This window comes from Penicillium digitatum, chromosome 4 (genome assembly GCF_016767815.1).
Source record: "Penicillium digitatum chromosome 4, complete sequence".
Classification (NCBI taxonomy): domain Eukaryota; kingdom Fungi; phylum Ascomycota; class Eurotiomycetes; order Eurotiales; family Aspergillaceae; genus Penicillium; species Penicillium digitatum.
This window is the reverse complement of record NC_089387.1, coordinates 468,366-495,712: the sequence shown is the minus strand read 5'-3', so window position 1 is coordinate 495,712 and position 27,347 is coordinate 468,366. Positions and strand designations below refer to the sequence as shown.

General features: G+C 49.8%; 10 protein-coding genes across 10 annotated transcripts; 5 read left to right on the top strand and 5 right to left on the bottom strand.

Moving 5' to 3' along the window:
• Positions 1-1,846: 1,846 nt before the first annotated feature.
• Positions 1,847-2,145, top strand: Pdw03_0160 (uncharacterized protein; the record flags this gene model as incomplete). Its single annotated transcript, XM_066099524.1, has 2 exons — positions 1,847-2,028; positions 2,100-2,145. The coding sequence occupies 2 exons, from the start codon at positions 1,847-1,849 to the stop codon at positions 2,143-2,145; spliced, it is 228 nt and encodes a 75-aa protein (XP_065957251.1).
• Positions 2,146-2,523: 378 nt separating this feature from the next.
• Pdw03_0159 (HAUS augmin-like complex subunit 6 N-terminus-domain-containing protein) lies at positions 2,524-4,450 on the bottom strand (the record flags this gene model as incomplete). Its single annotated transcript, XM_014681877.1, has 2 exons — positions 2,524-4,158; positions 4,217-4,450. The coding sequence occupies 2 exons, from the start codon at positions 4,448-4,450 to the stop codon at positions 2,524-2,526; spliced, it is 1,869 nt and encodes a 622-aa protein (XP_014537363.1).
• A 192-nt stretch (positions 4,451-4,642) lies between these two features.
• On the top strand, positions 4,643-5,330 carry Pdw03_0158 (HD family hydrolase, putative; the record flags this gene model as incomplete). The annotated part of the gene is made up of 2 exons (XM_014681876.1): positions 4,643-4,679; positions 4,729-5,330. The coding sequence occupies 2 exons, from the start codon at positions 4,643-4,645 to the stop codon at positions 5,328-5,330; spliced, it is 639 nt and encodes a 212-aa protein (XP_014537362.1).
• A 951-nt stretch (positions 5,331-6,281) lies between these two features.
• Pdw03_0157 (Histidine triad (HIT) protein) lies at positions 6,282-6,981 on the bottom strand (the record flags this gene model as incomplete). The annotated part of the gene is made up of 2 exons (XM_066099523.1): positions 6,282-6,821; positions 6,919-6,981. The coding sequence occupies 2 exons, from the start codon at positions 6,979-6,981 to the stop codon at positions 6,282-6,284; spliced, it is 603 nt and encodes a 200-aa protein (XP_065957250.1).
• Positions 6,982-7,890: 909 nt separating this feature from the next.
• On the bottom strand, positions 7,891-9,706 carry Pdw03_0156 (Mob1 family protein; the record flags this gene model as incomplete). Its single annotated transcript, XM_014681874.1, has 2 exons — positions 7,891-9,420; positions 9,482-9,706. 2 exons carry the CDS (start codon positions 9,704-9,706, stop codon positions 7,891-7,893), a joined length of 1,755 nt encoding a protein of 584 aa, XP_014537360.1.
• Positions 9,707-10,005: 299 nt separating this feature from the next.
• On the top strand, positions 10,006-11,439 carry Pdw03_0155 (Cobalamin (vitamin B12) biosynthesis CobW; the record flags this gene model as incomplete). Its single annotated transcript, XM_014681873.1, has 5 exons — positions 10,006-10,129; positions 10,185-10,268; positions 10,325-10,336; positions 10,393-11,000; positions 11,074-11,439. The coding sequence occupies 5 exons, from the start codon at positions 10,006-10,008 to the stop codon at positions 11,437-11,439; spliced, it is 1,194 nt and encodes a 397-aa protein (XP_014537359.1).
• Positions 11,440-12,088: 649 nt separating this feature from the next.
• Positions 12,089-15,784, bottom strand: Pdw03_0154 (Serine/threonine/tyrosine-protein kinase; the record flags this gene model as incomplete). The annotated part of the gene is made up of 1 exon (XM_014681872.2): positions 12,089-15,784. The coding sequence occupies one exon, from the start codon at positions 15,782-15,784 to the stop codon at positions 12,089-12,091; it is 3,696 nt and encodes a 1,231-aa protein (XP_014537358.2).
• A 1,084-nt stretch (positions 15,785-16,868) lies between these two features.
• On the bottom strand, positions 16,869-20,337 carry Pdw03_0153 (ATPase, AAA+ type, core; the record flags this gene model as incomplete). Its single annotated transcript, XM_014681871.1, has 3 exons — positions 16,869-17,024; positions 17,085-17,302; positions 17,361-20,337. The coding sequence occupies 3 exons, from the start codon at positions 20,335-20,337 to the stop codon at positions 16,869-16,871; spliced, it is 3,351 nt and encodes a 1,116-aa protein (XP_014537357.1).
• Positions 20,338-20,765: 428 nt separating this feature from the next.
• Pdw03_0152 (Mitochondrial DnaJ chaperone (Mdj1), putative) lies at positions 20,766-22,564 on the top strand (the record flags this gene model as incomplete). Its single annotated transcript, XM_014681870.1, has 3 exons — positions 20,766-20,975; positions 21,042-22,300; positions 22,360-22,564. 3 exons carry the CDS (start codon positions 20,766-20,768, stop codon positions 22,562-22,564), a joined length of 1,674 nt encoding a protein of 557 aa, XP_014537356.1.
• A 628-nt stretch (positions 22,565-23,192) lies between these two features.
• On the top strand, positions 23,193-26,362 carry Pdw03_0151 (Vacuolar protein-sorting protein bro1; the record flags this gene model as incomplete). The annotated part of the gene is made up of 3 exons (XM_014681869.1): positions 23,193-23,470; positions 23,527-25,114; positions 25,169-26,362. The coding sequence occupies 3 exons, from the start codon at positions 23,193-23,195 to the stop codon at positions 26,360-26,362; spliced, it is 3,060 nt and encodes a 1,019-aa protein (XP_014537355.1).
• Positions 26,363-27,347: the final 985 nt, after the last annotated feature.

Sequence of the window (27,347 nt, the reverse complement as noted above, 5' to 3'; positions counted from 1 at the left end):
TCCTGTTTTCAATATCCGTTTCCTCCTTCGGAACGGGTACCTCGGAGCTTATACGACCTTTTGAGAGAATGTTTCTACCGTACTCAAAAGGGACTCTATGAAGTATCCCTGAACGAATCACGATCTGGATCTGGATAGTCAGATGCACAGTACATTACGATTCCAAGCGAGCTTCATGTTAAACCCCCATGAAGACTTCAGAGTAGTCGTAAGAACATCAATACAGCACAGCAAGAAAGCACATGGACAAGAGCCAAGAAGCTCCTAGGCAGAAATAGTGACAGAAGAGCGGTGAGGTCTTTGCATAACTATCGAGGAGAGACAGATGGAGGTAGATGTGAATAAATATGACCACGAGTTATGCATGTGAAAGGAGAGTGGTAAGCCTGAGGCCAGAAAGGGTTCCGCCAGAAGCTGAGCAGTCGTGGACCTGCCATATTCGTTCCATGATCGAATTCGTAAGTTTTAGCCCCGTGCTTTCAGGCAAGACCGTCAAGCAAGAACGTCCACGTCCTTCGGAGATTTGGAAGCCGCAAATTGTGGCCGTAAAGATATTTTTAGAGTCAGTGTTGTTGTATCGGGGTCCCGCACTGGTCTTGATATTCTGGTAGCCGCTGCCAGAGTTGTTGAATAAAAGCCTGCGATTGACCCTCTGGCACATATGTAGGCATCGCCGGTAATAAGTTTCAAGCGTCATCGATCCTCTTAATTTCCACTTCCCTCACACTCGAAAGTTGCGTGGTCTTCGACACTGTAATCGCATGCGTGAGAATTTTATGGGATCTTCCAATCGGTCTCCTTTTGTCACTCTCCGGTACTGATCTGCCATGTTTGAGCTTCTGTCCATCTCTGAGAAGGCCACCTTCACCCGGGTAGCATGTTCCTTGCAAAATCTCTCTACTGTGAATGGCTAGTAGGAAGGCGTTTTCTCCATCGTACTTGTAAGATGTTGCTTGCACTTTTCGAAGTATACTAGGAGACACGGGTTCGTTGGGCTGTTTCACTAAAGATAACAGGGGGTGTTTCTCAACTTTTAGCCACCACCGCTTTTCCCAGAAATTGCAAGGGCTTTGATATTGTGACTCAAATGGAGGAAGAGCTTAGGGTTGAGATTGGGATTAGCGAATGGCATGGTGGAAGCTTTTCCAATCGGCAATTTTGTAGTGCAAAGTCCCGAGGCAAAGAGGGGGATAAAAGACACAATGCACTGTGTTACATGTTATAAAAGCACCAATTTTATAAAAATCCCAAGTATTCAAGACATAACGGGAGATGTCAATACCAAGAGTGGTGAGGGGAACCCTTGGTGAGATGAATCTAGCAGCGCCCTGAAGGCCGCTGCAGCAATGAGAGGCGCTAAAATGGTACGACTGCTACTCGACACCGGGGCTGATATCAATCCCCAGTGTGGTAGATACGGCAACGCGCTGCCGGCCTCTGCATGGGCAGGGGGCACCGAGGTAGCGCGGATACTGCTCAACACCGGGGAGCTGACAGCTGCCCCTAAAAAGAAGCGGCCTATGGTTAAATCAAACCGGTTTCCGGAATTTGATTTACCCATAGGTTTCCGGAACGGATATTTGTCGGTTGATGAATGGCTGAAGCATCGAAACTTGTGATAGGATCAGAGGAGACAGGTATTTGCTTCTTTCCTGTCTCCTGTCCGCCCGCTCCCGAGGTGAAAACATGTAGCTGTCTTTTTCTTTTCTCAAGATTGATGCTGTACATGATTAACCGACAACTTGTTGAAGTGGGTGTCAAAACTAGAGGCTTGGATATCTTCGTCGACAGACAGTTTGACAGTCATCCTCTGTCGGGGATAGTTGGAAAAAAAGCATTGCGGCTGATGGAGCGGAGAGAATCAGGTTCTGCATCATCCACTTCCACCGAGAGAACACCTATATCGAACGCGATCGAAAAATTACGTCCATCACCTAACACTCAGGCATTACCCCGACCAGGAAAAAAGAAACTAGAGATATATCACGGGATTTACCCTCAGTGGGACCAAGATCCTGTTCATCTAATGTGTGTCATCACATGGGATCTTAAGTGTCCCCTCCTGCTACTAGTCAAGATTGCCAACTTCACTATTTTAGATATACATCATCCACGAACAAGGACATCTTTATGATCCGCACATGATACACTGTCCGTCCACTATAGCCTACGCTATATCATGAAAGGAATGGAATTCCCCGCTTTTTCCCACGCCCGATACATCGTTATCACGCAGTGTCTCAGGAACATTGTAGAGTGCTCCAAAAGATAAGGAGAGGAGTAACGCTGTCAACGTATGAAGAGTCACGGTAAATTGAAAAGGAAAACGGAGCATCAGTCATTCTGGACTTGAACCCGAGCATGATCATAATTCTGAACGTGTGCTAACATCTACTCAATCTGTCTAAGCTTGAGCCAGAGCACCCCCATAAAAAGGAGCAGCACGAAGAAAAAAAAGCCCCTCCCTACAGCCCCACAAGGAAAATTCGGGTGCGGATAGGGGCAGGTGCATACTTTGACAACCTAGCCCCTCAATCGCGGAGCAGCCAAAGGCGAATTGACATCCCCCCACTCACAATCGTCGCTCTCATCCCAATCCCTATAATCCAATTCAAAATGGTCTTCCTCAAAGGAGGGACTGACATGCACAGCCGGTGACGAGATAGGACTGAGCGCCACACGCGGCCGCGACTTGAAGACACTTGCGTACTCAGCATCTTCCTCGAATAGCTTATCCTGCGGCGTCGAAGCACGTATGATCTCATCTCTTGAGCGAGCGGAGTGTGCAGAGGTATTATGTGGCGTCACAAACTGGTTGACCGGGAAGGACGGGCGAGGTTTGCGGCGTGGCCGTGGCGTTTCGTGGACCACGGGTGGTAGGAGAGACATTGACTTACGCGTGCGCTCGGTTAAGGTGTGGGTGCGCTCGATGGGTTCAGGGACTGGTGCCTCATCGAACGAGGGGAGGTCTGAGGGTAGCCGGACAATTGGGGGGGAAGATTGACTTTGCTCTGATTCTGGATGTGGGTTGGGTTTGGACCTCGGCTCGAGCTCGAGCTCGAGCTCGGGCTCTGGAAATAGCTCTGGAGTTTCCAAATCTGGTAGATGGCCTGGGAAGTGATAGTCTTCTGCCACTGTTGATGGTGAGCTAGTAATCTCCGATGAGCTTCTGCGATGTAGATTGCTGCTCGTTTCAACTTCCGGCGTGGAAGCTGCAGGCCTCACACGGGATTTGCCATTGATACGGGATAGGGCCTCATTCACAGACGATAGGAGATATTTCTCTGGCCCTTTCAGATTCCGCCCGCGATCTCCGGGCTGGCGAACGGCTTTTGATATACTAGCAACTGTGAGGGACTGGTGATCCCGGAACAACACACGCGGTTCGTTAGGCGAAAATGTGCACATTTCGTCGGTGCCTCTTTCCCTTGCGAGGGACTTGTTGTATTCATGCCACTTGCGCAATCGACTTCGTTGGAGTAGAACACGAGCCTCCAAATCAAGGACCAGGTCCTGCTTCAATCCACCGCCGAGACTGTCTACATTCGAGTTCTTCACCCGCATCCACGCCGCCGAGAAAGGAAGTTCCAGAAAAGCATCAGTGCTGCTTTGTGATCCGCCTTCGAGCAGTGCAGTGGCCCACTCCTCACTGCCCAGCCAATTTGTTTGCAACTCACGCACCAAGCTCTCGGGATTTCTCTGCATATCATTAATGCCGCCTCCTGATGGCTGACTTGCAAATTCAGCCAGTTCTATCTGTTTTTCATTCAGCAGCTGTGAGAACCGATCAGATGCTTCTCGAACTCGGGCTTGGCGTTCTCCTGCAGAACCGAGAGATACTTGGTGGGCAAGAATAAGTGGTAGGATATTCTGATAGTCGGTTAAAGTCATGGCTGTCGCAGTCGAAAGCTTCATGGCAGGGTTCAAAAACATGTCGTCTGCGGACACCGCCACAACTTTACGGAGAACGGCGGTGGAGAAGCCAGCGAGCAGCTCCTCGAATTTCTCGCCCTTGCAATCATCCAGCATGGTTTTGCGGAGAATGATCTCCTTTCCCAGATCACCATTCTTCTTCAATTCGCCCAGGCACCGAAACAAGGCCGCGCGGAGGTTGGCAGATTGTAGAAGTTCTAACGGGGGGAAGAAGGGCCGGAGTTTCTACAGGGAATGTCAGCAAGATTCACAATTTTGAAATCTAGTTATTGAGTAACTGTACATTTTGGGCGGTCTCCGGATCCCAAATGGTATAGAGGTGATACAAGGCCCATTCTATTAGTCGGGTTCGGCGTCGTTGGTTTTGTGATGTCGGAGTCAAGGCGCGGAGAGATATACCGGGCCAGTCCTCGCGTTGATCCAAATGCAACAGCTTCAGGTTACTAATAAAAACATCCAAATGCGAAGGACCCGGCCAGTCCAGGGGTTTCGGCCGAACAAGCCTTGTTGCAGCCATCCTGTGTCGAAGGGGACTTTGGTAAACCGGCGGCGGATAGATAGTAAACATAGATAACAAACATTTGCACTGTTTGCAGCAAATTTCGGTCCTCCGCTCGTTGTAGTTTGTATTTTTCCTCTCCTCAAGTGCCCTCTTCGGTAGTGTTTCTTCCTTTCTGCCAGTCAGGATCTCTCTTCACCGGCATCTGCAATGGCTTCCGATACTTCTACATGGACCCCCGAGACTGGTAATCCTGAAATTCCTCTTTTCGGACCATGCAAAGCTGATATCCATAGTGCTCTCTACCCTCCCCTACCGCCCAGAGGAGAACTCCGAGTCACCTGTCCCTTTCTTCCATTTGATCGAGCGCCTTAAGACCACCAAGCGCGAGGGTTGGCGCCGCTTCGGCATCGATAATGGCGAGTCTATCTCTGACCACATGTACCGCATGTCGATCATGACGATGATGGCTCCGCCGTCCCTGGCAGCCAAGATCAACATCCCGCGTTGCATTAAGATGGCCTTGATCCATGACATGGCCGAGGCGCTTGTAGGCGATATCACTCCAGTTGACGGCATCACTAAGGCCGAGAAGGCTCGTCGCGAGGCCTCCGTTATGGATTATATCACCACTACCCTCCTCGGCAAGGTCCCCGGAGGCGCCTTGTCGGGCGGGGAAATCAAGGAAATCTTTGAGGAATACGAGGCAGACAAGAGCGATGAAGCCCACTTTGTGCATGATATCGACAAGATGGAGCTACTTTTGCAGATGGTTGAGTATGAGCGCTTGCACAAGATTGATCTCACCGAGTTCATGCACGTCAAGGATCGGATTCAGTTGACCCCAATTAAGGAATGGGCTGATGAAGTCATTCGGGGGAGACCGAAGAAGGCATAGATATGCATGCGCTCTATGCGCAATCGCAGGCAATGGATGATGGGCATGCATGCACTGAGACCCACTGCGTTTTCGGCGTTTGTTTCTTCATTTTCATCTTTGCGTTTCTTTTTTCAGGTACTTTAGATACCATAAAGGATGGGTTACGAGAATACATGATTTCCAACAAGCTCTAGGAGTGGCATTTCATTCTCAATATCTCCGTTATCTGATAAGTTCGTGTTGCTCTGCGGCAGCTTCCAAATTCGCAGCTTTTCCAAAGACAAAGAGCGGGCGGACGATGAATGCCATTGATAACTTGTTCTCATGCCACATTCGATCCAACTCTTGAAGATCGCTCATTATCAAAAGACCGCAGCTTAGCTCTACGATGATTTAGCCACGGTGGAGTGGCGGATACCAAGACAGCAGCACGGCCATCTCGAAAGGCTTATCCAAACAGAATCATGAAACCAAAGCTAAGCCGAAATCAAGTTAACTCTTCTATCTTCGAAAATTTGAAAAAATTCCCGAAGAGAACGACCCCACCCGGGGATTTCATGTCAGACGGTGTCCAAAGAATACTTCCGTGAGCCATTGAAGCTTTGGTTGAGAGAGTAACGCGACGTCAGATGAACCCCAATCCGTATACGGCAACGAGCCCATTCGCCGTTTCAAACTAGACGTGGTCGAGGGACATGATACCCCAGCCGAGACATCTGACAGTTCAGAGCCCGCGTTAGAGCTCAATTTTTAGCCCTATAATGACATGGTGGTGAGGATGAAGAATTCGGCTTGTGGCCTCCCGCTTGTAACTCGGCCTGTTTGGTGTTCAGCGAGGCAACTATATCGATGATCACCGACCTCCTTCTTCCCGAGGATTGGGCCAGCTAGTGCTCAAGAACAAGACTCTTTATTGGACTCGGATGCATACAATTTCCCCAGATCTTGAGATCCAAGGCACAGACCCAATTAATCAAGAGGCTCATTCTCCATCTCCCGTGCCAATTTCTCAGCCTCGGCCCTCATGTCCTCTGAATCACGAGGCTTGCGCGAATCATTGTCCACAACCGGGAACCTAGACTTTTTCCCCGAATTCCCAGCATTTTCATTCCCAACCTCAGTTGACTGATCATCCTCTTCCGCAGGAACGGCATTCTTAAACGCCTTTGTCAAATTCCCCTCATCCCCATCAAGCATTTCATAAACCGCATCCGTGCCACCGGCATGATCCAGATCCCCCGCCTTGCGCGGAATGATGTGCGCATGGACATGCGGCACGCTCTGGCCAGCATGTACGCCGTCCTGAATGGCAATGTTCAAGCTTGTAGCACCGTATACACGCTCGATCATGCGGCCCACGCGCTGCACTGTTAGGAAGAAGTCGCTTGTTTCAGCGGGGGTGAGATCCGTGACGCGGGGGACGACACGCAGTGGGGAGACTAGGACATGGCCGGGAAGGATTGGTTTCAAGTTCACCAGGGCAAAGCTTAGGGGGGTTGTGTGGAAGACCTGTTGGTATATTGGGGTTAGTTCGGTTTGCAAGTGTTATAATGCGGTTGGTGTTGGTTGAAGGGACTGGGGGTTGCTTGGGTCATGTGAGACTTGCCTGCGGTGTCACAACGAAGGAGCCAAAGTAGATTGGCGCTGTGGCACCTTTGAGAGCTGACATTTCGGGACTTAATTTGGGAAATTGAGGAGAATTGGGGGTTGTTTTGTTGATTTTCCGTGAAGTCGGGCGATGTGTTTATAAGCGGATATCAAATATACCCCTTAATAATCCCCACCTGGGCATGGACTAGCCCACGTGTGCTCCATCCGTGCTATGCAACACACACTAGTTAGTTACCTACCTACCCTACTCCGTACAACGGTCTATCCTTGTGGGAATCTATCTCCACCCAGGTTTTTAAAACTCCTAAATAGTGTAGTATTTAATTCTGTATTTTATACAGATTCTGGCAAATTTAAGTTTTTATCAATAGGGCTCTTAACCCCTCAATCTAACAGATAGCAGCCCCCCCTCCCCCTCGCGCCTTATCATCTGGCTGACAGACTATGAATTAGTATACCCATGCACTTGTTCAAGATAGAAGAGAGCAATTCGAGGAACTTGACCAGTTCGATATAATCCCAAAAGCAGGTTCAATACTAATGAATAAGCTTTACAAGGGAAAATTAGGCAGATCCCTGCGCCACAAGAGAGAGTGGGTAGGTGAATCCCACAGGTATACGGAGTAGACTGTTATATGGACATGTGTACCCCATATGCTAGGCATCGATGGAGCTACATAGGTCAGATACCGGAAATACATTCTTGGTTTTGTCTATGAATAGATCAAGTAAGCACAGGAGAATGGGTATCATTGACATTGGCCACAAACAATATCCTGAACTATATTACAAAAAGAGTATCTGATAGCTAAAGAATTACGAGTCATCGCTGACCGCAAGGATAAAAAAAAAGGTAACAAAAGGTAAAAAAAAAGAAAGATGAATAATACACACAAACAGTCGATTTTCATCAGTGTGAGGTTGGTGTGAAAGGTTCAAGACTGTGTTGATGTCAAGATGGCTTGTATTAGGCTTCAGGGGCAACGAAAGGCTCTTGTACCGCCTCAATCTCCGCTTTAATACCCATTTTGGGCTCTTCATCTGGAGTTGCCTCTTCATAGGAAATTGTATTTCCATCGTCTTCTGTAGCATATTTCTGGACGGGGGATTCTGTGTTTGTAGCCGGCTCTTTGGAAAAGGGCTCCTTGGACTTCTCAATCTTTTCCTGGTCTTCGGGGGGTTCAGATGGCTGCTCATAGGGATCTTGCGGTGGCTGTTCCTGAGATTCTTCAACCGGCTTTTCGGAGGGGGTTACCACATCAATTGGTGGCTCATGCACGGCTGTAGGCTCCTCTCTAGTCCGTATTTCCAAGACAGAGACAGGCCGCAATTCGGGCGATTGCCTCAGGGGCTCGCGCAGTGGCAATAACATAGTCTCGTCCAAATCCTCCGCATCCTCCGCATCCTCCGCATCCTCCGCGATAGGTGTAACACGCGATCCGGTAGAAGGACTATGCTTGTGGCGACGGGTGGTTGCGATAGTAGTAATGAGTGCCGGGTCGTCACTCTCCACAGCGGTACCAAATAGATTTTCACCTTCTTTGCGTAGAATAGTGAAACGGTTGCTACGGTTGGCGGGTTTTTCCTTGGGTGCTTTTCCCTCGGTCTCCTCCTTCCTTTTCTCGGCCTCTTCGATTCTCTGGGCTGCTGCGACTTCATCAGGTCCGCCGGCCTTAAGGGGAATCGTGTAGCCCTTGACAAGGTTGTAGTGAACACAAACGGTCTTAAAAAAGACGTACAGACCGCCATGCTTTTCCACCTTCGAAAACACACCAGGATGCCGAAACCATGCGTGCGCGAAGAAGCGGTAAAGGCGGCGGAAGATATCTTCCAAAGGTTTCTTGATTTTGTCATCATCTGCCAATATAAGTCGGTCGTCGAAAGTGCCCGAGGTGAGAATGTTCATGGCCCAGTCCAAAGTATGGCAGCAATAGTCAATCGCGCAGCAGTATTTGGCACCCGAGTGCCCCGCGCCCGCGCAAATATACTGCCAATCGTTGACTCGCATCTCGGGACAAGTTTGCAACGAGCAGGGCGGGTTCTCAGTAAGAAAGCCCTCGACGAGACGATTAGCTTCTATAGTGAAGAAGCGGCACAATTCGTACTTCCAAGCCAGTTCCTTGAATCCATTCGGGGGTTTTGTCAGCTCATTAACAACCTCGCTCCCAGGTTTTCTTGGCTCTTGAGCAATGTCAATCTCCGAGTGTTCTGTCGACTCTAGCTCTTTCGCAACCTCGCTTGTCCGATCCACCTTGTCAAATTCTTCGGGGTTCTGCTGATTGTATTCCTCCAAAAGCACATTATACTCCTCCATAAGCACACCGTACTTCGGGTCTGCTATGTCAGATGCTTTGAGTTTCTGCTCATGGTACGCCTTCATGAGCACATCGTACTTCTCCATAAGCACATCGTACTTCTCCACAAGTTTAGTGTACTGGGGCGCAAGCTTCTGGTACTGGGCTTTGAGGTGTTCCTGGAGCTGGAATGGAGAATCGATCTGCATTTATCAGTAATGCCCAAGATAGATAGCGGGGAAGAGGAGGGGGGGGGCAACTGACCTGCTCTAGGGAAATCGCCGGCAGGCCCATGTTGGCGGACTTCGTCCCTGGCCGGATTCTGCGCGCCGAGCCATCGTTCTGTCCCATCGCACCACCGAGCAGGTCTGTATCTTTACCAAAGGATTCGCCAACCAACGGCGACTGAGGCCCAATTTGAACCTCAGTAAATGGAGGAGGGCTGGGAAGCCGCGGAGAGCTTGACGGAGAGACTCCCGCAGCAGTCATGCCGGTGGTGTAACGAGTGCGCTAGCTGAAACGAGAGAAACCGAGAAAACAAAAAAAAGAGTGAAAGGTCCCTAGACGCCCCGTTAAACTGTGTTTATGAAAGCAAAGGTCGAGTGTTGAGAGCAAGCATAGACGCTGAGGATAACAGCCATCAACATAGCAACGGCTGACCGCCCGAGCCCTATGCCCTATCGTCTATTTTGGGAAACAACGTCATCCGCCGCATCTACGAGCTTTCTGTTTCTTCGGACTCCGTGTTCTTCTGAGATACTTACACAACATTCAAAGACTAGGACAGTATGTCTGCCAATTTTGAAGACGAGGATACTCCCCCGGAGCTAATTGATGTGACTGCAATACCAGCAGACCAAACATCGGTTGATGAAGAACCAACAGCTCGAGTGCCCATCACGCTGGTTACTGGTATGAATGAGTGCATTTTAATTCAAGTGATAAAAGAGACTAATGTAGTTATCAGGTTACCTGGGAGCAGGGAAAACAACCCTGTTAAACCATATCTTGACAGAAAAACACGGCAAGAAAATTGCCGTGATCATGAACGGTTCGTCTGTCAAACCTGACTGTGAGATATGATACACATAGCTAATGCATTTGCAGAATTTGGTGACTGTAAGTTGTCCAGCCGTAAGGACCAAAAACTTCTCTTCTAACAATTTATCATAAAGCAATGGACATTGAAAAACCAATGACAGTAAATCAGGGTGGCCAAGAAGTGACCGAATGGATGGAAGTCGGCAATGGCTGCATCTGCTGCTCCGTTAAAGACTCAGGCGTAATGGCTATCGAGTCATTGATGGAGCGCCGCGGCACCTTTGATTATATCCTTCTAGAAACAACCGGTCTTGCCGACCCAGGTAACATCGCCCCGATTTTCTGGATGGACGAAGGGCTCGGCAGTTCTATTTATCTCGATGGAATTGTCACTCTAGTTGACGCAAAGAACATCATGCGCTTGCTGGACGAACCGGCCCCTGAAGAGAAGGCTGAGTCGCATGACGTGAACCATGACCACGGCTCTGGCCCTGTTCTGTCTATGGCGCATATGCAGATCTCGCATGCAGATGTGGTAATCCTCAACAAAACGGATCTGGTTACGGACCAGGAGCTAGAGGCTGTGCGAGATCGGATCGCTTCCATCAACAGCGTGGCTATGATTCATGTGACGAATCATAGCCGGACGCCACAGATTGAGGGTGTTGTGCTGGACCTGCATGCCTATGATCACTTGGCGGATTTGGACTTTAGCAAGAAGGGACATAGCCATATCGACCCGGTATGTTAATATTGTCTACTGTCTTTTGCTTCTTGCAAACATTCAATGCTCCTGTTGTTCTAACTATGACCAGGCAATTTCTACCACTGCGATCGTTACGCCTTCAATCCCGGCAGATAAGGTTAGCCGCGTGGATGCCTGGCTGCGCTCTGTTTTGTGGGAAACAAAGTTTCCTGCGCCTGTGATATCAGTTTCATCCGAGCCACACCCCGTAGACTTCGAGGTTCATCGGTTGAAGGGTATACTGAACCTGAATGATGGGACAAGCAGGATCATCCAAGCTGTGCGGGATGTATTCGAGATTCGAGATGCGGAGCCTATAGACATCAAGGATAAGTCCAAATCACTTCAGTGCAAAATTGTGCTGATTGGACGAGGACTAGGATTAAGCGCAGAACCTTGGCAGGAAAGTTTTGAATCTTACTTGGCTGCAAAATGAGGAGAACTCATTGTCTATGATCACGCAAAAAGAAGTCATTGCTCCATAGAAGGAGACAGCAGGGCCTCTCTACGGTTAAAATGCGAAAGCCAGTTCTAGCCAAGAACTGCATTGCCAAATTAGCGAAAAAGGAAGAAAAAAAATACAGCCCTGTCAGACAAGAAAAGGTGCGAAAAATCCCATGAATATACATCGACTTCCGGGCGAGAACACCAGAACGCAGAACGGGGCCTCCGCCGAAGAAAAAACAGATAAAACAAAACAAGAAAGACATCACTAAAGAGATAGAGAAAACAAAAGAAAGACTACCAGAACAAAATCTAATCAAAATCCGCCAATATGCAAAGAAAAGGAAAACAAGACTTTTAAGGACTCCAGGATTTCACCCACCATCGGTATAATTGCTTCCAAAAGCTGACACGAGACAAAAGATGAGGCATAAACTGTACAAGCAGAGCAAATCAAAAGGGTATCGAGTGCTCGGCCCCGAATATGGGGCTCGTTGAGAGAAAGGGGTCGTGGCGTCGTGGGTGGCGGCCAACGTAGCAAGATTGTTTTGTAGAAATATTAGTGATCTTGCGTTGGTTCGAGGTGTGAATTCACCAAAAAGGGCTAATTTTGTTCGTGGAGGATAAAATGGTGACTAGATTCAATTCGAAGAAAACCGTGAAATGCTCGGTTTAGCTTGACTTGAAGGTGGGCCCTGAACAGCGCGTGCCATCTCAACCTCGGCATAAGTGGAACCAGCCTTCGAATTTGAATGAGCAGGGCTGATGGGCAACTTCGAACGCAGCAAACTCGAGTTGGAGTTTAGTAGATTTGCTTGTGTATGGTTGATGCCGGCCATCGTTGAGCTGGATTGGCCGCAAGGTTCATTCCTCTGCGATTCTATGGGGTGTGTTTTGGCCGGCAAAATGGCATTCTCTGGCTTCCTTAAAGTCTGAGAGTTCCCGATAGATGAGGCTGATCCTGGTGACATTGTCGATGCGGATTTCAGGTCTGGATAATTTGCAGACGGTTTTTCCCATGGCCGTCTTAGCAGTCCAATTCTAAAAACAGACGGACTTGCTGCAAATGGCGTACCCAGAGAACCGATGGAAGCCCCGGTGTGACGGAGGCTCGAGATGTGCATTGAAGGAAATCGAGATGATTTTGGCGATGAAGTGGGTGTGATGTCGTTCTCACGTGGCATTACCGCATGATCTGGCTTTGGCGTTTCAATGGGAGAAGGACCCTGTGATGAAGGGGCGCTTGAAATGTTGATGGAGGTCTCGGAAGAACGGAAGGTTGGGTTGATAGGCAATTCGGAAGAGGCCAGAGTAGATGTTGAGGGCGATGGCTCAGTAAATTTAGGTTTAACGCCCGTGTTTGCGTATGGTGAACTTGGATGAGTCTGCTTTGGTGGCTCAATAGGAGAAGATTCCACTACTCGAGGGGCGCTCGGAAGCTCGAGCGAAGGCCCAGAGCGAGCTAGGGTTGGATTGATAGGCGACGACGGGAAAGGCTGGGAATTTTTTGAGCCTTGTGGTGTTGTGAGTGTGGGCTTGACATAGGTGGTGGCATCTGTACGTGGCTGATCCACGCCATTCTGTGTTGACAGTTGAACAGGCAAAGAGTTCGGCGATGAAGTGGTACCCAGTGCACCGATAGAAGCTCCAGAAGAACGGAAAGTAGGGTTGATAGGTAGTTCCGAGAGGGACAGAGATGATGATGTGGGCAATGGCTCAGAAAATTTAGGTTTAATTTCGATTTTTGCGCATGGCAAATCGGCACACTTCTGCTTTGGGGGTTCCTTGGGAGAGGAATTCACCAATTTAGGGGCGTTTTGTTGAAGGCCGATCAAACTTGCAGGATCACGGAAAGTAGGGCCGAGGGGCAAATGTGAGGATTCAAGGTCACACTTGTCAGTGGTAGCCCTAGCACATGGCTGATCGCCTTCCTGATTTGTATGCTTAATTGAAGATGGACCGGTCGAAAAATGTATGGCCTGGTTGTCACTTGATGTACCGTAGTCACGAAAAGTAGGGCTAATGGGCAAAGCTGAGGTTTCGAGGTCAACCTCGTCGTTGGCAGGCTTTGGAAATGGTCGATTCAGAGCCTCCTGATCCTGTGACTCAACAAGAGATATGCTGACCTCGGGGAGTGGAGGCGCAGTAATTTCAGTGCTGACTAAAGCACGGGAATCGTTATAGATCGGTTGGTCAGGTGTCTCTTGCTGATTGTTCATGGGGGCAGTTTCGAGAGAGTTAGATTTATTCGAGAAAACTGGTGGTTCCAATGTGTGGCTGTGAAAGCCATTGCCCATTGATCTTATCTGAGAAACTAGAGTATCTTCCGGTCTCTGACTGTCAGAGTGGTAGGGCGACGAGCCATCATCAAAGTGGCGGGGAAACTCAATGTACTCGTAATGGTTGTGAGATTCGTGGTGATTCAAAGTAGAGGAAGAAGATGGCTTAGATGAGAATCCCATGTCTCCATTGAGTTCTGCTAGAGTTATTGTTGATTGCTTGACGAGGTCGTGGCTTTCAGAGAAAATGGGGTGTGCCATCTCATCATGGGAATTTCCCGAAAACTCCTTTTGAGGGTAATCGTGGTTATCTTGTTGCATCATACCCTTTGGAAATGTCTGGCCAAGTTCAGAAGGCTGAGGCAGAGCCCAGTTGCTAAATGGCAAATGCCTAGAATCATTGGCAATGGTCTCCAGTGACTGAATAGGTGTTGATACCCGTGCCTCCGGTAGTGGGGGGAACTTAGAGAGAAGATCCTTCGCTGAGAGCCTATGTCGCGGAGTCGGGCTTAAACAGATGGCCACTATCTGTCGGTAATATTCTGGAATTTTCACGTCATCGCCTAGTCGAAGAGGTCGCGGTTGTCGTTCAGGTTCGTCCTCCTCCATCGCCAATGCCCACAGCGTCATACCCAGTTGGAAGAGATCAGTTTTGACTCCAATGTACATGGAGATGCGCTGGTTGCTTTCAATCATAGCGGCAATTTCCGGGGGCTCCCACCCCACTGGGCACCCTCTGCGGTTGATGTCAATAATTTTGGCATTGTCGTCTGCGTCGACCACAATATTCGCGAGTGTGAAATCGCCCTGCACGTAGCCCGATTCGTGAATCTCGCAGAGGCCCTGGACAATCTGCTTTGCCCATCGCTCGCGTCGTGCAAAGCTCGTTCTTCCGCGTTGCTCGTAGAGAATGTCAACCAGTGCGCCCTTTTCTGCATAGGTAATTAGCAAGCCCTTGACGACACCTCGCCATTCATCTACCACGATTCCTTCCACCTGGATCACGCTTGGGCGGTCTTTCAGCGCATGCAAAGCGTTAATCTCATAGAGGAACTCGTCCACGGTATCGGGACCAGGTATCTCTTTCTTGATATAGAAACGCCCATCCATGTTTATTTTGTAAACAAATCCGGATAAATGAGATTCGAAGTGCAACGAGTCTTCGGGGATGATAGGAGCGTTGACCAAATGCCTGATACAGGAGATGGGCGGGTATGGGATTGTTTCGTTTACGTCCTCCGTCACATGAACGTGTAAGCGGCCATCGCTCGTCTCTAGCCTGAGATTCGTGACACCTTCATAGAATTGGATCGCAAGAAGGGACTCGCGAATGGATTCGTAGATCCGCGCACACTTGTCGCGCTGGTACCGCAGTTCCTTCAGTTCCCGCTCTAGTGAATACGGTTGTGCGTCGTGATAATCGCAGGAAATCGTCACTCGGCGCCATCGGTTCGGTGTCTCTGCGTACGTCACGAAGAATTTCTCCCGCTCCGACCCATCTCGGAAGTGCATGCTTAGGTTCAAAATCCATCGTTGTTCCAGCTCCATATCCAAATCCATTGAGTAATCATCATCCTCCGTTACGTCGAAATTATCCGTCGTTATTTCGGAATGGGGGTTCGAGCTTTCAGAAATATCGTTGATCTCGTGGGCATCGTTCGGTTCGGATTCTGGTTCGGGGGCGTCATCGACCGTGGTTGTAGGTGTCGGGCCGAGCCACTGAACCTCGGGCGCGGACTTTCTGGGGCCCACGGTTGGTGGTGGAGACCTGCTTTTCGGGGAACTTAAAGGGCGACGGTCGGCGGAGAGGGCACGGCGGATATCTGGTTCCCGAGGAGTCAGTCGCTCGAGATCAGAGCTCTGCCGATTAAAGTGAGTAGTTCGTGGTAGACCGACGCCAACTTTTCGCGAGAGTCGACGGGTCAAGTTGTCTTGCTTAGCGCGCGAGTTGTCAGAAGAAGGGCGGGGAGAAATTTCGTCTTGACTCTCCCCGGAAGTCGTGTCTCGGTGATCATCGCGGCCCTGCCATAATTTTCGCAAACCCAACCGGTGCCACATGCTCTGCCTTGGCGGATTGTCGTCTTTGTCGTCTAGAAAAGCCGGCCGCGTCGGGCTACAGGATTTGGGAACAGAGATGGCCATACGGCAAGCCGCTCTGTCGTGCAAGGAACGACTCGAACACCCTGCTGACCGGATCTCCGATGTCCATAAGAAATGAGACAGGGAATTTTGGCGTCGCACTGACACACTGACACTATATTCGTCCCACCAGTTTCAGGTAGTCTCCTTTCGAGTTTGAAGAGTTGAATTGTTCACGTCGAGGTCCAACGTACAAGTGTCGCACAACGTCAGGCTGCAATGGGCGAGGCTGGGAGACCGGCCCAGCACAAGCTCATAAAGTAAAAGGGCGGGTGCAAAAGAAGGAGAAAGATGTCGGTCAAGATGAAATTTTTTAGGTATAAGTTTTCTTTTTTTTTTTTTTTTTTTCCTCTCTAAATTTCTCTTCTAAGGAATCGCCTGCAGCTGCTTGATAGCGGTGATCAGATGCTTCCGCTGCAAGGCTTCAAATGTCTGGAGGCAAAAGGACCTTGCAGGAGATCAATCAAAAGCCCTTCTAAGGGACACAAGGGTGAGGCAGAAAAAATAGAGAACAAAGATATGATTCATCGAACGGCGCACAGATCAAAATTCGAGGACGCGTTGCGGCCTGACCCATATGCCTGATAGGGGGCTCCGTTCACGCCCTGTTTATTTGGCGTCAATCTTTATGACACGACAGCAGCCCTAAAATTTGATACATTAATGTTACTCGATATACGAATTACCTGTGAGTCTTTGCATAATCTTTGCGTAGTCGTTCGCAATATAATTATATGCTATACATGCGCCTTACTAAAAACAGCTCCTGTTTTGAGTGGAGTAATCTTTTTTTTGGCTCTTGCTCTAGTCCATACATCTGGCATGGGAACAAAAAGGTCTACTAACAGTCCTTCAACTCCAACCATGCATTCCGTGTCGGAAGACAAAGACGCCATTGTAACAATAAATCACACAAAAACTATACAACGTTAAACAAAACAGGTATATACGACATTACCCAAAGACCCAAAGGGGACCCCCAAACCAAAAAGGTATCAGCATGTTACTCTTCATCAGCCTCCTGACTACCCTTATTGGGCTTGGCCAGTGCCTTTTGCCAGATTGTACGCGCAGCCTCCTGGTCAAGACTGGGGAAGAGAAGGTCAAACACCTCGGAGTACCAGTTCACCGGGTGGCCTTCAATACCCTCCTTGATGTTCTAGACACAACAGTCAGCCAAGATAAACACACACTAGGATTGGATGAATTGATGACTCACCTCAGGTAGCTCAAGCCAGTCGGATGTGTTGTCCGCAGGGAAGAGGATCTTTGTGGCACCAGCTCGACGAGCAGCCACAGTCTTCTCTCTCAAGCCTCCAATACGCAGAACCTTACCAGTCACAGTCAACTCTCCAGTCATGGCAACGGTTGGCTCAAGTGAGTGATTAAGAGCTAAAGATAACAAGGCGCTAGCCATGGTGATACCGGCAGAGGGTCCTGCAGGAATTGTTAGCCGCCGATTTGTTGTTTACCAACGCATATAAGTTTCACGTACCATCCTTTGGAACAGCGCCTTCAGGGCAGTGCAAGTGGACCTTCGCTTTTTCGAAGAACTGATTCTCGGGGAATTGCCGCGCCATAACAGACTTAGCGAAGGAGTACGCAATGTGAGTAGACTCCTTCATGACGTTTTGCAGGTTGCCGGTGATTTCAAGTCCCGGGCGCGAGTTGTGATTCAATGCATTCTCCAGAATACATTCAACGTACAGAGCCGCTCCACCCATGCTAGTCCATGCAAGACCCATGGTGACACCAGGAGGGAACTGGTCGTACAGGCGGTCGGCGGTAAAAACAGGAGGTCCAACATAGTCCTTCAAAGTTTCCTTGCCGATGCTGAGATGCACACTGTCGGGGACCTTGAGAGCTAGTCGAGGTATCTCTGTGGTTGACTTCTCTGGCTCAATCGGAACTTGTGCAGGATCCGCTGGCTCTTTCTCCTTTGACTCTTCCTGAGCAACTTTGCCTGCTTCGGTCAGTGCCGCCTCTTCAGACATCACATCTTCGCCTAGGTCTTGAACAATCTTGAATGCTGCCTTCCGGTAGACCTTTTCGATTTGCTTCTTCAGGTTACGGACACCGCTCTCACGGCAGTACGACTTGATCAGCTCCTCGATAGCATCCCGTTCAAGGTTCACATCCACATCTTTCAAGCCAGTCAGCTCCCGAGCGGCGGGGGCGAGGTACCTCTCAGCAATGGCCATCTTCTCGTCTGCCACGTAGCCAGACAATTCGATGAGTTCCATACGATCCAGCAAGGGCCGAGGAATAGTGTCGGTCACGTTGGCTGTACAGACGAAGAGGACCTTGGAAAGATCCACAGGAACATCCATGTAGTGGTCTAAGAACGAGCTGTTTTGTTCGGGATCGAGAAGTTCGAGCAAAGCAGAGGACGGATCGCCCTGGTGGCCACGCCCTATTTTGTCAACCTCGTCGATCAAGATTAGAGGGTTCTCGGTTTGACACTTCTTGAGAGCTTGGATAATGCGTCCAGGGAGGGCACCGACGTAAGTCCGTCGGTGGCCCTTGATCTCTGCCACGTCGGTCAAACCACCAACGGAGAATCGGTAATATTGTCTGTTCAGAGCGCGAGCTATCGATTTGCCGATACTGGTCTTTCCAACACCGGGTGGGCCAACGAGGCAAAGAATTTTTCCTTCGACTGTTCCACGAAGCTTGCCGACAGCGATGAATTCAAGAATCCGATCCTTGACATCTTTCAACCCGTAATGGTCCTCGTCGAGGACACTGACTGCGTTTTTGACGCCAAAGTTTTCCACGCTCTTCTGGCCCCAAGGAATTTGGGTTAGCCAGTCCAGATAGTTACGAGTGACATTGAACTCGGATGCAGCAGGCTCGAGATGTGCTAGCTTGTTTATCTCCTCGTCGAAAACCTTCTTGACGACCTCAGGCATGGCAAGTTTTTCAGCCTTCTCCTTGAACTTCTCGACAAGCTTGTCTTTCCCATCAGACTCGATGCCAAGTTCTCTCTTGATGCCCTTCATTTGCTCCATCAACCAGTACTCCCGCTGGCGTTTCTGGATCTTGGCCTCGACATCTTTGGTGATCTTGGATTGCAGTTGAGCGTTCATCAATTCCTTCTTCAGCACGACAAGCGACTTAGGGAGACGCTCCTCGATGTTCATTGTCTCTAGAACTTCTTGCATCTCGTGGAGCTCACCGGCAGATACAGCGGCAGCGAAATCAGCCAATTTGGCCGGTTCGTCGCTGAGGTTTCCTGGGAATTGATCTGTATAAAACGCCGAGATTTGATCGCGGAACAAAGGATTTAACGTGGCAATCTCTTTGCACACATTGACAATTTCACTGGTAACCGCGCGAATGATTGGGTTTTTCTTATCGAATGGCTCTTCGATCAAGTTCTCCACGTTGACAAGGCTGACAGGGTGTTTTTTCAAGAAGGATGTCGGTTCGTAATGGTCTTTGGCAGCTAACTCGGGTACGTTTTCTTCAAAGCTGGCCACTACATCGCCTCGCTTTTCAGTCGTTTTGTCTTCTGGTATAGGTGCGGGTGGAGGTGTAGCGGTCTTGGTGCTCTCTCCAGGGGGCAGCAGCGATGAGATCTTGATACGCCGGTGGGGGTAGAGAACCGCCGTTACACCACCAGCCTCCCCACGGAGAGGGTATGCAGCGGTAATTTGAGCGAAAACTCCAGTGTCGTAAACGTCGTCCAATTTCTCAATCACGTCACCATCGGCGTTGTCATCCTTGAATAAGAACGCTCCGACATAGGGTTGACCCCGTTTCATCATATCTTGGATCGCAACGGCGACATTCGGGTCGCGAATTGTGATTGCTTTGTAAAAACCAGGGAACAACGGGCGTTTCGCGATGGGAATTGCCATCACCTGGGGGTACACGTCCGGAACTGCTGGCTTTTGTAAGGCCTTTTCTCCTGAGACCTTCTTGCCCTTCTTCCCACTATCGTCATTGCCGCTATTACCACCGCTGCTTGCGCCGCTGGGTTTGGAGTCGGCTGGGCCATCATTTGGTGGGATGGGCGAAGGCGCATCATTCGAGTTCCCCTTGCCATCGGATGCGTTGGCTTCTTTATTTACTTCCTCTTCCACTCCACGCTCTTTATCGGACGATCGGTCTTTTCTCCGCGCAGGAGCTACCTGATCTGCGGAAGGGACATTTTTCCCTGAGTCGATTCCCTTCCTCCGTGATTCAGGAGCTCTTTCCGTCAGCTTATCATCGTGACTGGTTTCGCGCTTTTCCTTCTCTTCCGATTCTTCTTTGGAGTCCTCTGGTGGGGGTTTCTCTCTCCGCCGAATGGAGCTCACAGAGAAGGCACGGGAAGACGAGGGAAAAGAGTCACAACGGTGGACCGAAGTTAGTGTTGATCGAAAAGCGGCATTATATCTCGGCGAAGCAAGAAGCGGCCGCCGGAGAAGTGGTCTGGGCGTTTGATGGAGTACAGCTCTCCAGGGGAGGGTTTGGCCGCGGAGCATGCTCCTTAAGTATGAAATGGACGCCCAGGCAATGGGGTGAAGGAGATAAGAGAGGATACAGTAAAAAACCGTGACAGCCCGTGGTACAGCTCCAAAAAGACAGCAACAAGTATTAGATACAAATGGGTAGAGTAGAAGCTAGAATTCCGTAGTCGGAGCATGGATCCCATTATTGCTTCGGTAAGCAACTCTTTCATCATCGTCCGGCCACACGTTTTTCCGATAAACTTCTCTCAGCCAAAAGAACTCGAAGCTTCTGTGATCCGGCGAGTAGCTTACCTTATTTTGGAGCATCTGGTTCTCTAAAACCATTCTTTCCCTTGTTCGAGTTGTCATTCTTTTTCTTGATTATTTCCCATCGCATCTCTATCTCCATTTAGTGTAGCAACCACGACCGCCGTTCAACCGTTGTTCGGCTACTGCTATCCATGAATCCATCCACGGCATTTCCCAAGGCCGCGGCTCTCCCCGCGCGTCTGTTGCGCACCCAGCGACAATGCTCTAAGCAAACTTCTAGCAACAGCGCTCACTCATCCACTCAAATAAGAAACTACCATGCAACTGTCTCTGATTCTCCGGCTAGGCGTCTCCGGGAGGGCGGTTGCAAGAGAAAGGAATCTTTGGTGATGTCGGCTAGGGTACGTCACCTCTATGGGCTATCAGAGTTTGGCTTGCTAAGAATCATCTGTTTTTTTTATTGACAGGCCTTCCACACTACATCTCCTCTTGCGGCTATTTCCGATCCTTACAAGGTCCTTGGTGTGGATAAGAAGGCATCCGCCGGCGACATAAAGAAGGCCTACTACGGGTTGGCCAAGAAGTACCACCCGGATACCAACAAGGACGCCCAGGCCAAAGACAAGTTTGCAGAAGCCCAGACAGCCTACGAATTGTTGTCTGACGCCCAGAAGCGAGAGAACTACGACCGGTATGGCTCGGCCGCTTTCGACCAGAATGGCGGGTTCAATCCAAACGCTGGCGGCAGCCCATTTTCTGGTGCGGGAGGATTTCATGGCTTTGGTGGCGGTTTCGGCGGTGGTGGTGGTGGCTTTGGCGGGGGCTTTTCCGGCGACATCAACTTTGAGGATCTTTTTGGTGCCTTTACCGGAGGAGCGCGCCGTGGACCCCGGGGTGGGCGGAACCCTTTCCAGGAACAGATTTTGGTCGGCGAAGACATTGAGGTACAAACAAACATCTCGTTCATGGACGCTGCGAAGGGCACGTCTCAGGAAATCGTCATCACGCCGTTGACCAAATGCGGAACCTGCAAAGGTGACGGATTGAAACCTGGTGCCAAGCGATCCCAATGTCGCCAGTGCAATGGCACAGGTACCCGCGTTCATCTCATGCAGGGGGGATTCCAAGTCGCCGCCACGTGCGACGCTTGTGGAGGTGCCGGCATGTCTGTTCCCCGAGGGTCAGAATGCAGCTCCTGCAACGGAAATGGCGTGATCCGCGAGCGCAAGACTATCAAGGTAGACATCCCTGGCGGTGTAGAAGATGGCATGCGCCTGCGAGTTACCGGTGAGGGTGATTCCCCACCCACTGGAACGGCTGTTCCGCCGGGTGCTCGCACCCAGCCTGGTGATCTATACGTCTCTATTCGAGTCGCTCCAGACCATCGCTTCAGTCGCTCCGGGTCCGATATCCTTTATACAGCCTCGATTCCTCTCACCACTGCCATTCTTGGTGGTGAGGTGACCATCCCAACTCTTGACAATCAAGTAAAGGTCAAAGTGGCCACCGGTACGGGCACTGGTGACCGGATTACTTTGTCAGGAATGGGCATGAAGAAGCTTAGTGGCCGTACTCGCGGTTTCACTCCTAATGGCGATCTCAAGGTTGAATTTAAGGTTGCTATGCCCAAGTACTTGACAGGCAACCAGCGCACCATTTTAGAGGTCCTCGCAGACGAGATGAATGATAAGACAGCCAAGCGAACAATGAATTTTAGCAAGGATAGGTGAGATGCACGGTTCATCGTGTATATTGGCTCTTTCGCTAACCTAGTTACACTGATAGCTCCTCGGCTTCTAGTGGCACCGATGATGCCGCCAAAAATGAAGGTTTCCTGAAGTCTGTATGGCATCGACTGACAGAAAAGCATGGAGATTCTTCCAAGCTATCACAGGCTGACAAGGAAGACTCCCAAGATGTCAAAAAGGACACGGAAAACAGGGATGCTGGCAGCGATGCCAGCAAGGATAGCTCGAAGAAGTCGAGCTGAAAAATGTAAATAATCATGTATTCTATATCCGTTTGTATTTACCTCACCCATGTCATAGCGCTGGCGATATTGGGGCCTGTTCTGCCCGGGTCTTGGGGGGCAGATTACTGTATAACTATTATCGAGTGATAGATGTCTAAGAAGCTCTCTACTTCAGACTGTACTATGATCATCCTCATCTATGAATTATCTTACATGACACAAAAATTCTTGAATTTTCTTCAATGGCTGTGGTCTATGTGCGTTTCTGGTTGCTTGGTTGTTTTGGGGTTTGGCGCTCATCGAGGCACTGTCACAGACATCACATCCCACTTCTCCCTCCTCCCAACACTTCAAGCCTTCAACGCACTAGGCAACTCTTTTTTTTTTTCTTGAAAATTCTCGCATCATCTCATCATCTTCCACACCGCTTGCATCGAAGAATATCTCATCGGCCGACGTCGTCATTGACACACTAGGAACTATCAGGCGCTGACGTTACGCCTCCCTTACCCCACAGCCTCGACTCCGATCCCCTCAGACACGACACGGAGCTTCTGACCATTCCTGCCCCGCGTCCCTTTTTTTTCTCTCACATACTTTTTGTTTTGTTGGATGGGAGCATATCGCTCCTGTTAATCATCCGACAATGGCTCAGTCGCCGATGCTCTCATGTCCGTTGAAGCAGACCAACGAGATTGATTGGATCCAGCCCCTCAAGGATTACATTCGACAGGGCCATGGCGAGGACCCCGAACAATACAATCATGAATGCGCGACCCTCAACCGTCTTCGTCAGGATATGAGAGGTGTAGGGAAAGACAGCGCTATCGGTCGTGATCTATTGTATCGATACTACGGTCAGCTGGAGCTGCTGGACCTCAGGTTCCCCATCGATGACAACCACGTCAAGATCCCTTTCACATGGTAGGGGCATTTTCTCCTTGTTTATTCCTCTTGTACTTACGTATTTGACCTTTTAGGTACGATGCTTTCACTCATACATCTACCTCGCAATTCTCCTTGGCCTTCGAAAAGGCATCCGTTATCTTCAACATCTCCGCCATTCTATCGTGCCATGCTGCCAACCAGAGCCGGGCCGACGATACCGGCCTCAAGACCGCCTATCACTCTTTCCAGGCATCCGCGGGGATGTTTACATATATTAATCAGAACTTCCTTCACCCGCCATCAACCGACCTGAAAGAGGACACCATCAAGACACTAATAAATGTCACACTAGCTCAAGCCCAAGAGGTGTTTTTTGAGAAACAAGTGGCCGATCAAAGAAAGCCTGGGCTCTTGGCCAAGCTGGCTGGACAGGCAGCGTACCTTTACTCGCAGAGTGCGGAGATAATGCAAAATTTCCTCGACAAGAATGTGTTTGACAAGGTCTGGACGATTGTCGTGCAGGCAAAGGCAGCACATATGGGATCAGTGGCATCATATTATCAGGCGATTGCGGACAGTGAGAGCGGGTCTCATGGGATTGCTATTGCTCGTTTACAGGTGGCTGATAAGCAGTCCGCTGTTGCTCTAAGCTGGGCAAAGACATTCCCCTCGTCACCTCCAGCTGACACCAACCTGACTGCGGAGTCGGGCCCCAATCTCTTGGACCTCATCAAGCATAATCAAACAAACGTGCAAGCTTCACTTGCCACTATGGTTAAAGACAATGATTTCATCTACCACCAACCAGTCCCCAATGAGGCTGGTCTTTCACCAGTTGCCAGGGTTACTGCTGCCAAGGCGATTCCGGTTAGCGAATTGTACCAAGGACAAGATATCAATGAAATTATTGGACCGGACTTATTCAAAAAGCTGAGGCCTATGTGGGTCACTGAGGCCGCCAGTTGTTACGAGGAAGAGAAGGCCGAGTTACGTCGAGTCGAGACTGGAAAGGCCGAGAGTGCCAATCGGGATATAGCCGGTAAATTGGGCTCGCTTGAATTGCCAGATACCCTCGAAATCTTGAAGGGAGGCATAAACCACAAGATGTCAGTGGACGAAGATTTCCGTCGCTGGTGTTCGGAGCTTGCTGGCCACAGTCCCTTCCGCAAGGCATTTGACGAGTTGCAGGATCGCAAGGCAGAAGTGCTATCCCAATTAGACCAGTGCTCAAAGCAGCTAGATCTGGAAGAGAGTGTGTGTGAAAAGATGCGCTCAAAGTATGGAGCAGACTGGAGCCAGCAGCCCAGCTCTCGACTCAATACCACACTTCGAGGGGATGTTCGATCGTATCGAGATACTATCAATGAGGCCAGCGTAAGTGATTCTCAGTTGTCGTCCACACTTCGGCAGCATGAAAGCGACTTTGATGAGATGCGGTCTGCTGGCGAAACAGATGAGGCCGATGTTCTTTTCCAGAGAGCCTTAATCAAAGCCCGTTCAAAGTATGGCAAGAGCAAGGACGGCGTGACCAGTTCAGCGGAAGGTACTCTGCTAGATGATGTGTATGATGAGGACGGCGCCTCTGTTGCAGAGCAGATTGCCAAGGTGGAGGGGTTGTTAAAGAAACTGAACCTCGTGGAGCGAGAGAAGTCCCAGCTGCTTGCAGATCTCAAAGTGGAGGTGAGTGTTCTAGCTTATCTGTCCACGACGACTGTCTAACTTTATATGCTCTAGACCCACAAAGACGACATCACGGAACGCTTAATTCTAAACAAAAAGTCATTTGTCGGGCGAGAAAAGGAATTCTTCCAGCAAGAACTGCTAAAGTTCCTGCCATATCAGAACATACTTGTGCAGGCAAATCACAAACAATCATCTTTAATGAACGAGCTCACAAAGATACACGATAACCTTGTTCAAGACAAAAGGGTTCAATCCGAGAAGTCGAAGTACGAGAACATAAAGAGACAACGCAATTCCGTGATAGCTCGATACAAGAAAGTTTATGAAGCATTCCATGGCCTCTCATCGGGTATCAAGCAAGCACGAACTTTCTACAAAGACATGGGTGAAAATGTGGACAGTCTCCGCAAGAATGTTGAAACCTTTATCAACAACCGCCGATCAGAAGGTGCGCAGCTTCTCAGCCAGATCGAGCGTGACAAGGGTATGGGCAAAAACATCGACAGTCCCCGCAGGAATGCCGAATCTTTAGCCAACAACCGCGAGCAATCCAGCGGTGTCTCAGAGCAAGAGGATCGCGAGCGAGAAAAGCTGCGCCAGCTAATGGAGCGCCTATCAACGGAACCCAAGAGCTCGTCGACTTTATCCTCCACAGGGTCAGCAAAGCCGCCCTCAAAAGTCAAGTCACCACCACCGCCCGTTCAAACGCCGGCATATGGAACTACGGGTCCATCCCCAAAGCCGTCACCCCGCTACCCGCCCGCCATTCCAGGCGTGTCCCTCTCGCACTCTCCAGCGCCCTATGGGCAGTACATGGGAGGTGCTCCGGGAGCTTACCAAGCCCAGCATTTCCAGCAAGGAGCCGCAGCTCCCTTATCTGAGGGCTACAACCCCATGGCATATCCTTACCAGACCCCCGTATCCCCACCCCCAAACCAGCCATTTTTCTCTCAAACCCCGGTCCCGTACGGCGGCTACTCAAACTCCAGCACGCCGGCTCCTGGTGTTGGCCCTCAGTCCTCGCACTCCTCGCACTATATGGCTCCCCAGGGCTACATCCCGCCTCCACCCCCGCCGCGCCCCCAACAGACAGCCTACCCTCCTACAACAGGTGGCATATACCCCTCTGGTCCTGGTGGCTATGCGCAGAGCAGACAGTACGGGCACCACAAGACCCCCTCGCAGTCGCAGTCTCAATCTGGTTCCTCCACCGATCCATGGGCTGGTCTCAACGCCTGGAAATAAGCCTGGCTTCCACGCATCTGAGAGATTGCTATTAATGACTACACGGTGGGGTGGAATGGGCTAGATTCGACTGCACCCAGTTGGTAAAATGGACCATGGAACATGTACCGTGAAGGGAGACACATACCTCGGCGTCTATGAACTTTCACACCTGTTGCTTTGAGGTTGCCGTCGATTGGTTCTTTGTTATTTCGCGGGTTATCATTATGTTGTCTGAACTGCTTCGCTTTGTTTACGGAAAATTTGTCACGTTCTCACGCTCGACTTGGATTGCTCTGTCTTTCTGTCCTCTTTTCTTAATGGAGAGGACATGCATGCTCTTATGTAACTGATTAATGAAATATACTAGCAAAAAGGGACCTGAGTTCTCGAATTAAAGTTTTCTCGGCGTGGTGCTTTGCATCTTCCCGACTCTGAATGGCGTATGGTTGTAACGTACAACATATATAGTTATCATGTGTGAGTGGTCGACTATAGTAAAGTGCTTGATTGGGCAAATTTAATTAAGATGCAGTCATCGGCGTTGTTGTTAATTTGCGACGCCTGAAGTCCGATGTATTTTTCCTTGAGAGACGCACACACACTCGACGATTCCATGTCAGAGTATTCTGTGTGGGTTAATTGGCCGTAAAATTTTAGATTGTTCTCCATGCGTAAGGAGATAAGAAAGCAGTGCAGCCGAGTCTTGCACAATTATACAATTATATGATATGTAAATATACACGGTAGAAGAGAGAGTCCGCAACACGCAAAACAAGAAATAGAGATAAAAACAACCAAGACCAACACACTGAACGCCAATGGGTATCTTAAAATGTCAAAAGAGAACATGCCGCCGGATTCTCGAAGCAGGGCAACCCAGTAAGCCACACACGTGCTGTATGCCCACCGCACCGAACCGAGCGCACCCTCAGCCAGGACGGGATAGCACCAAAACGGCGGGATAGTGATAACAGCCGTAACTAAATCCAAGGCCCTGTATAAA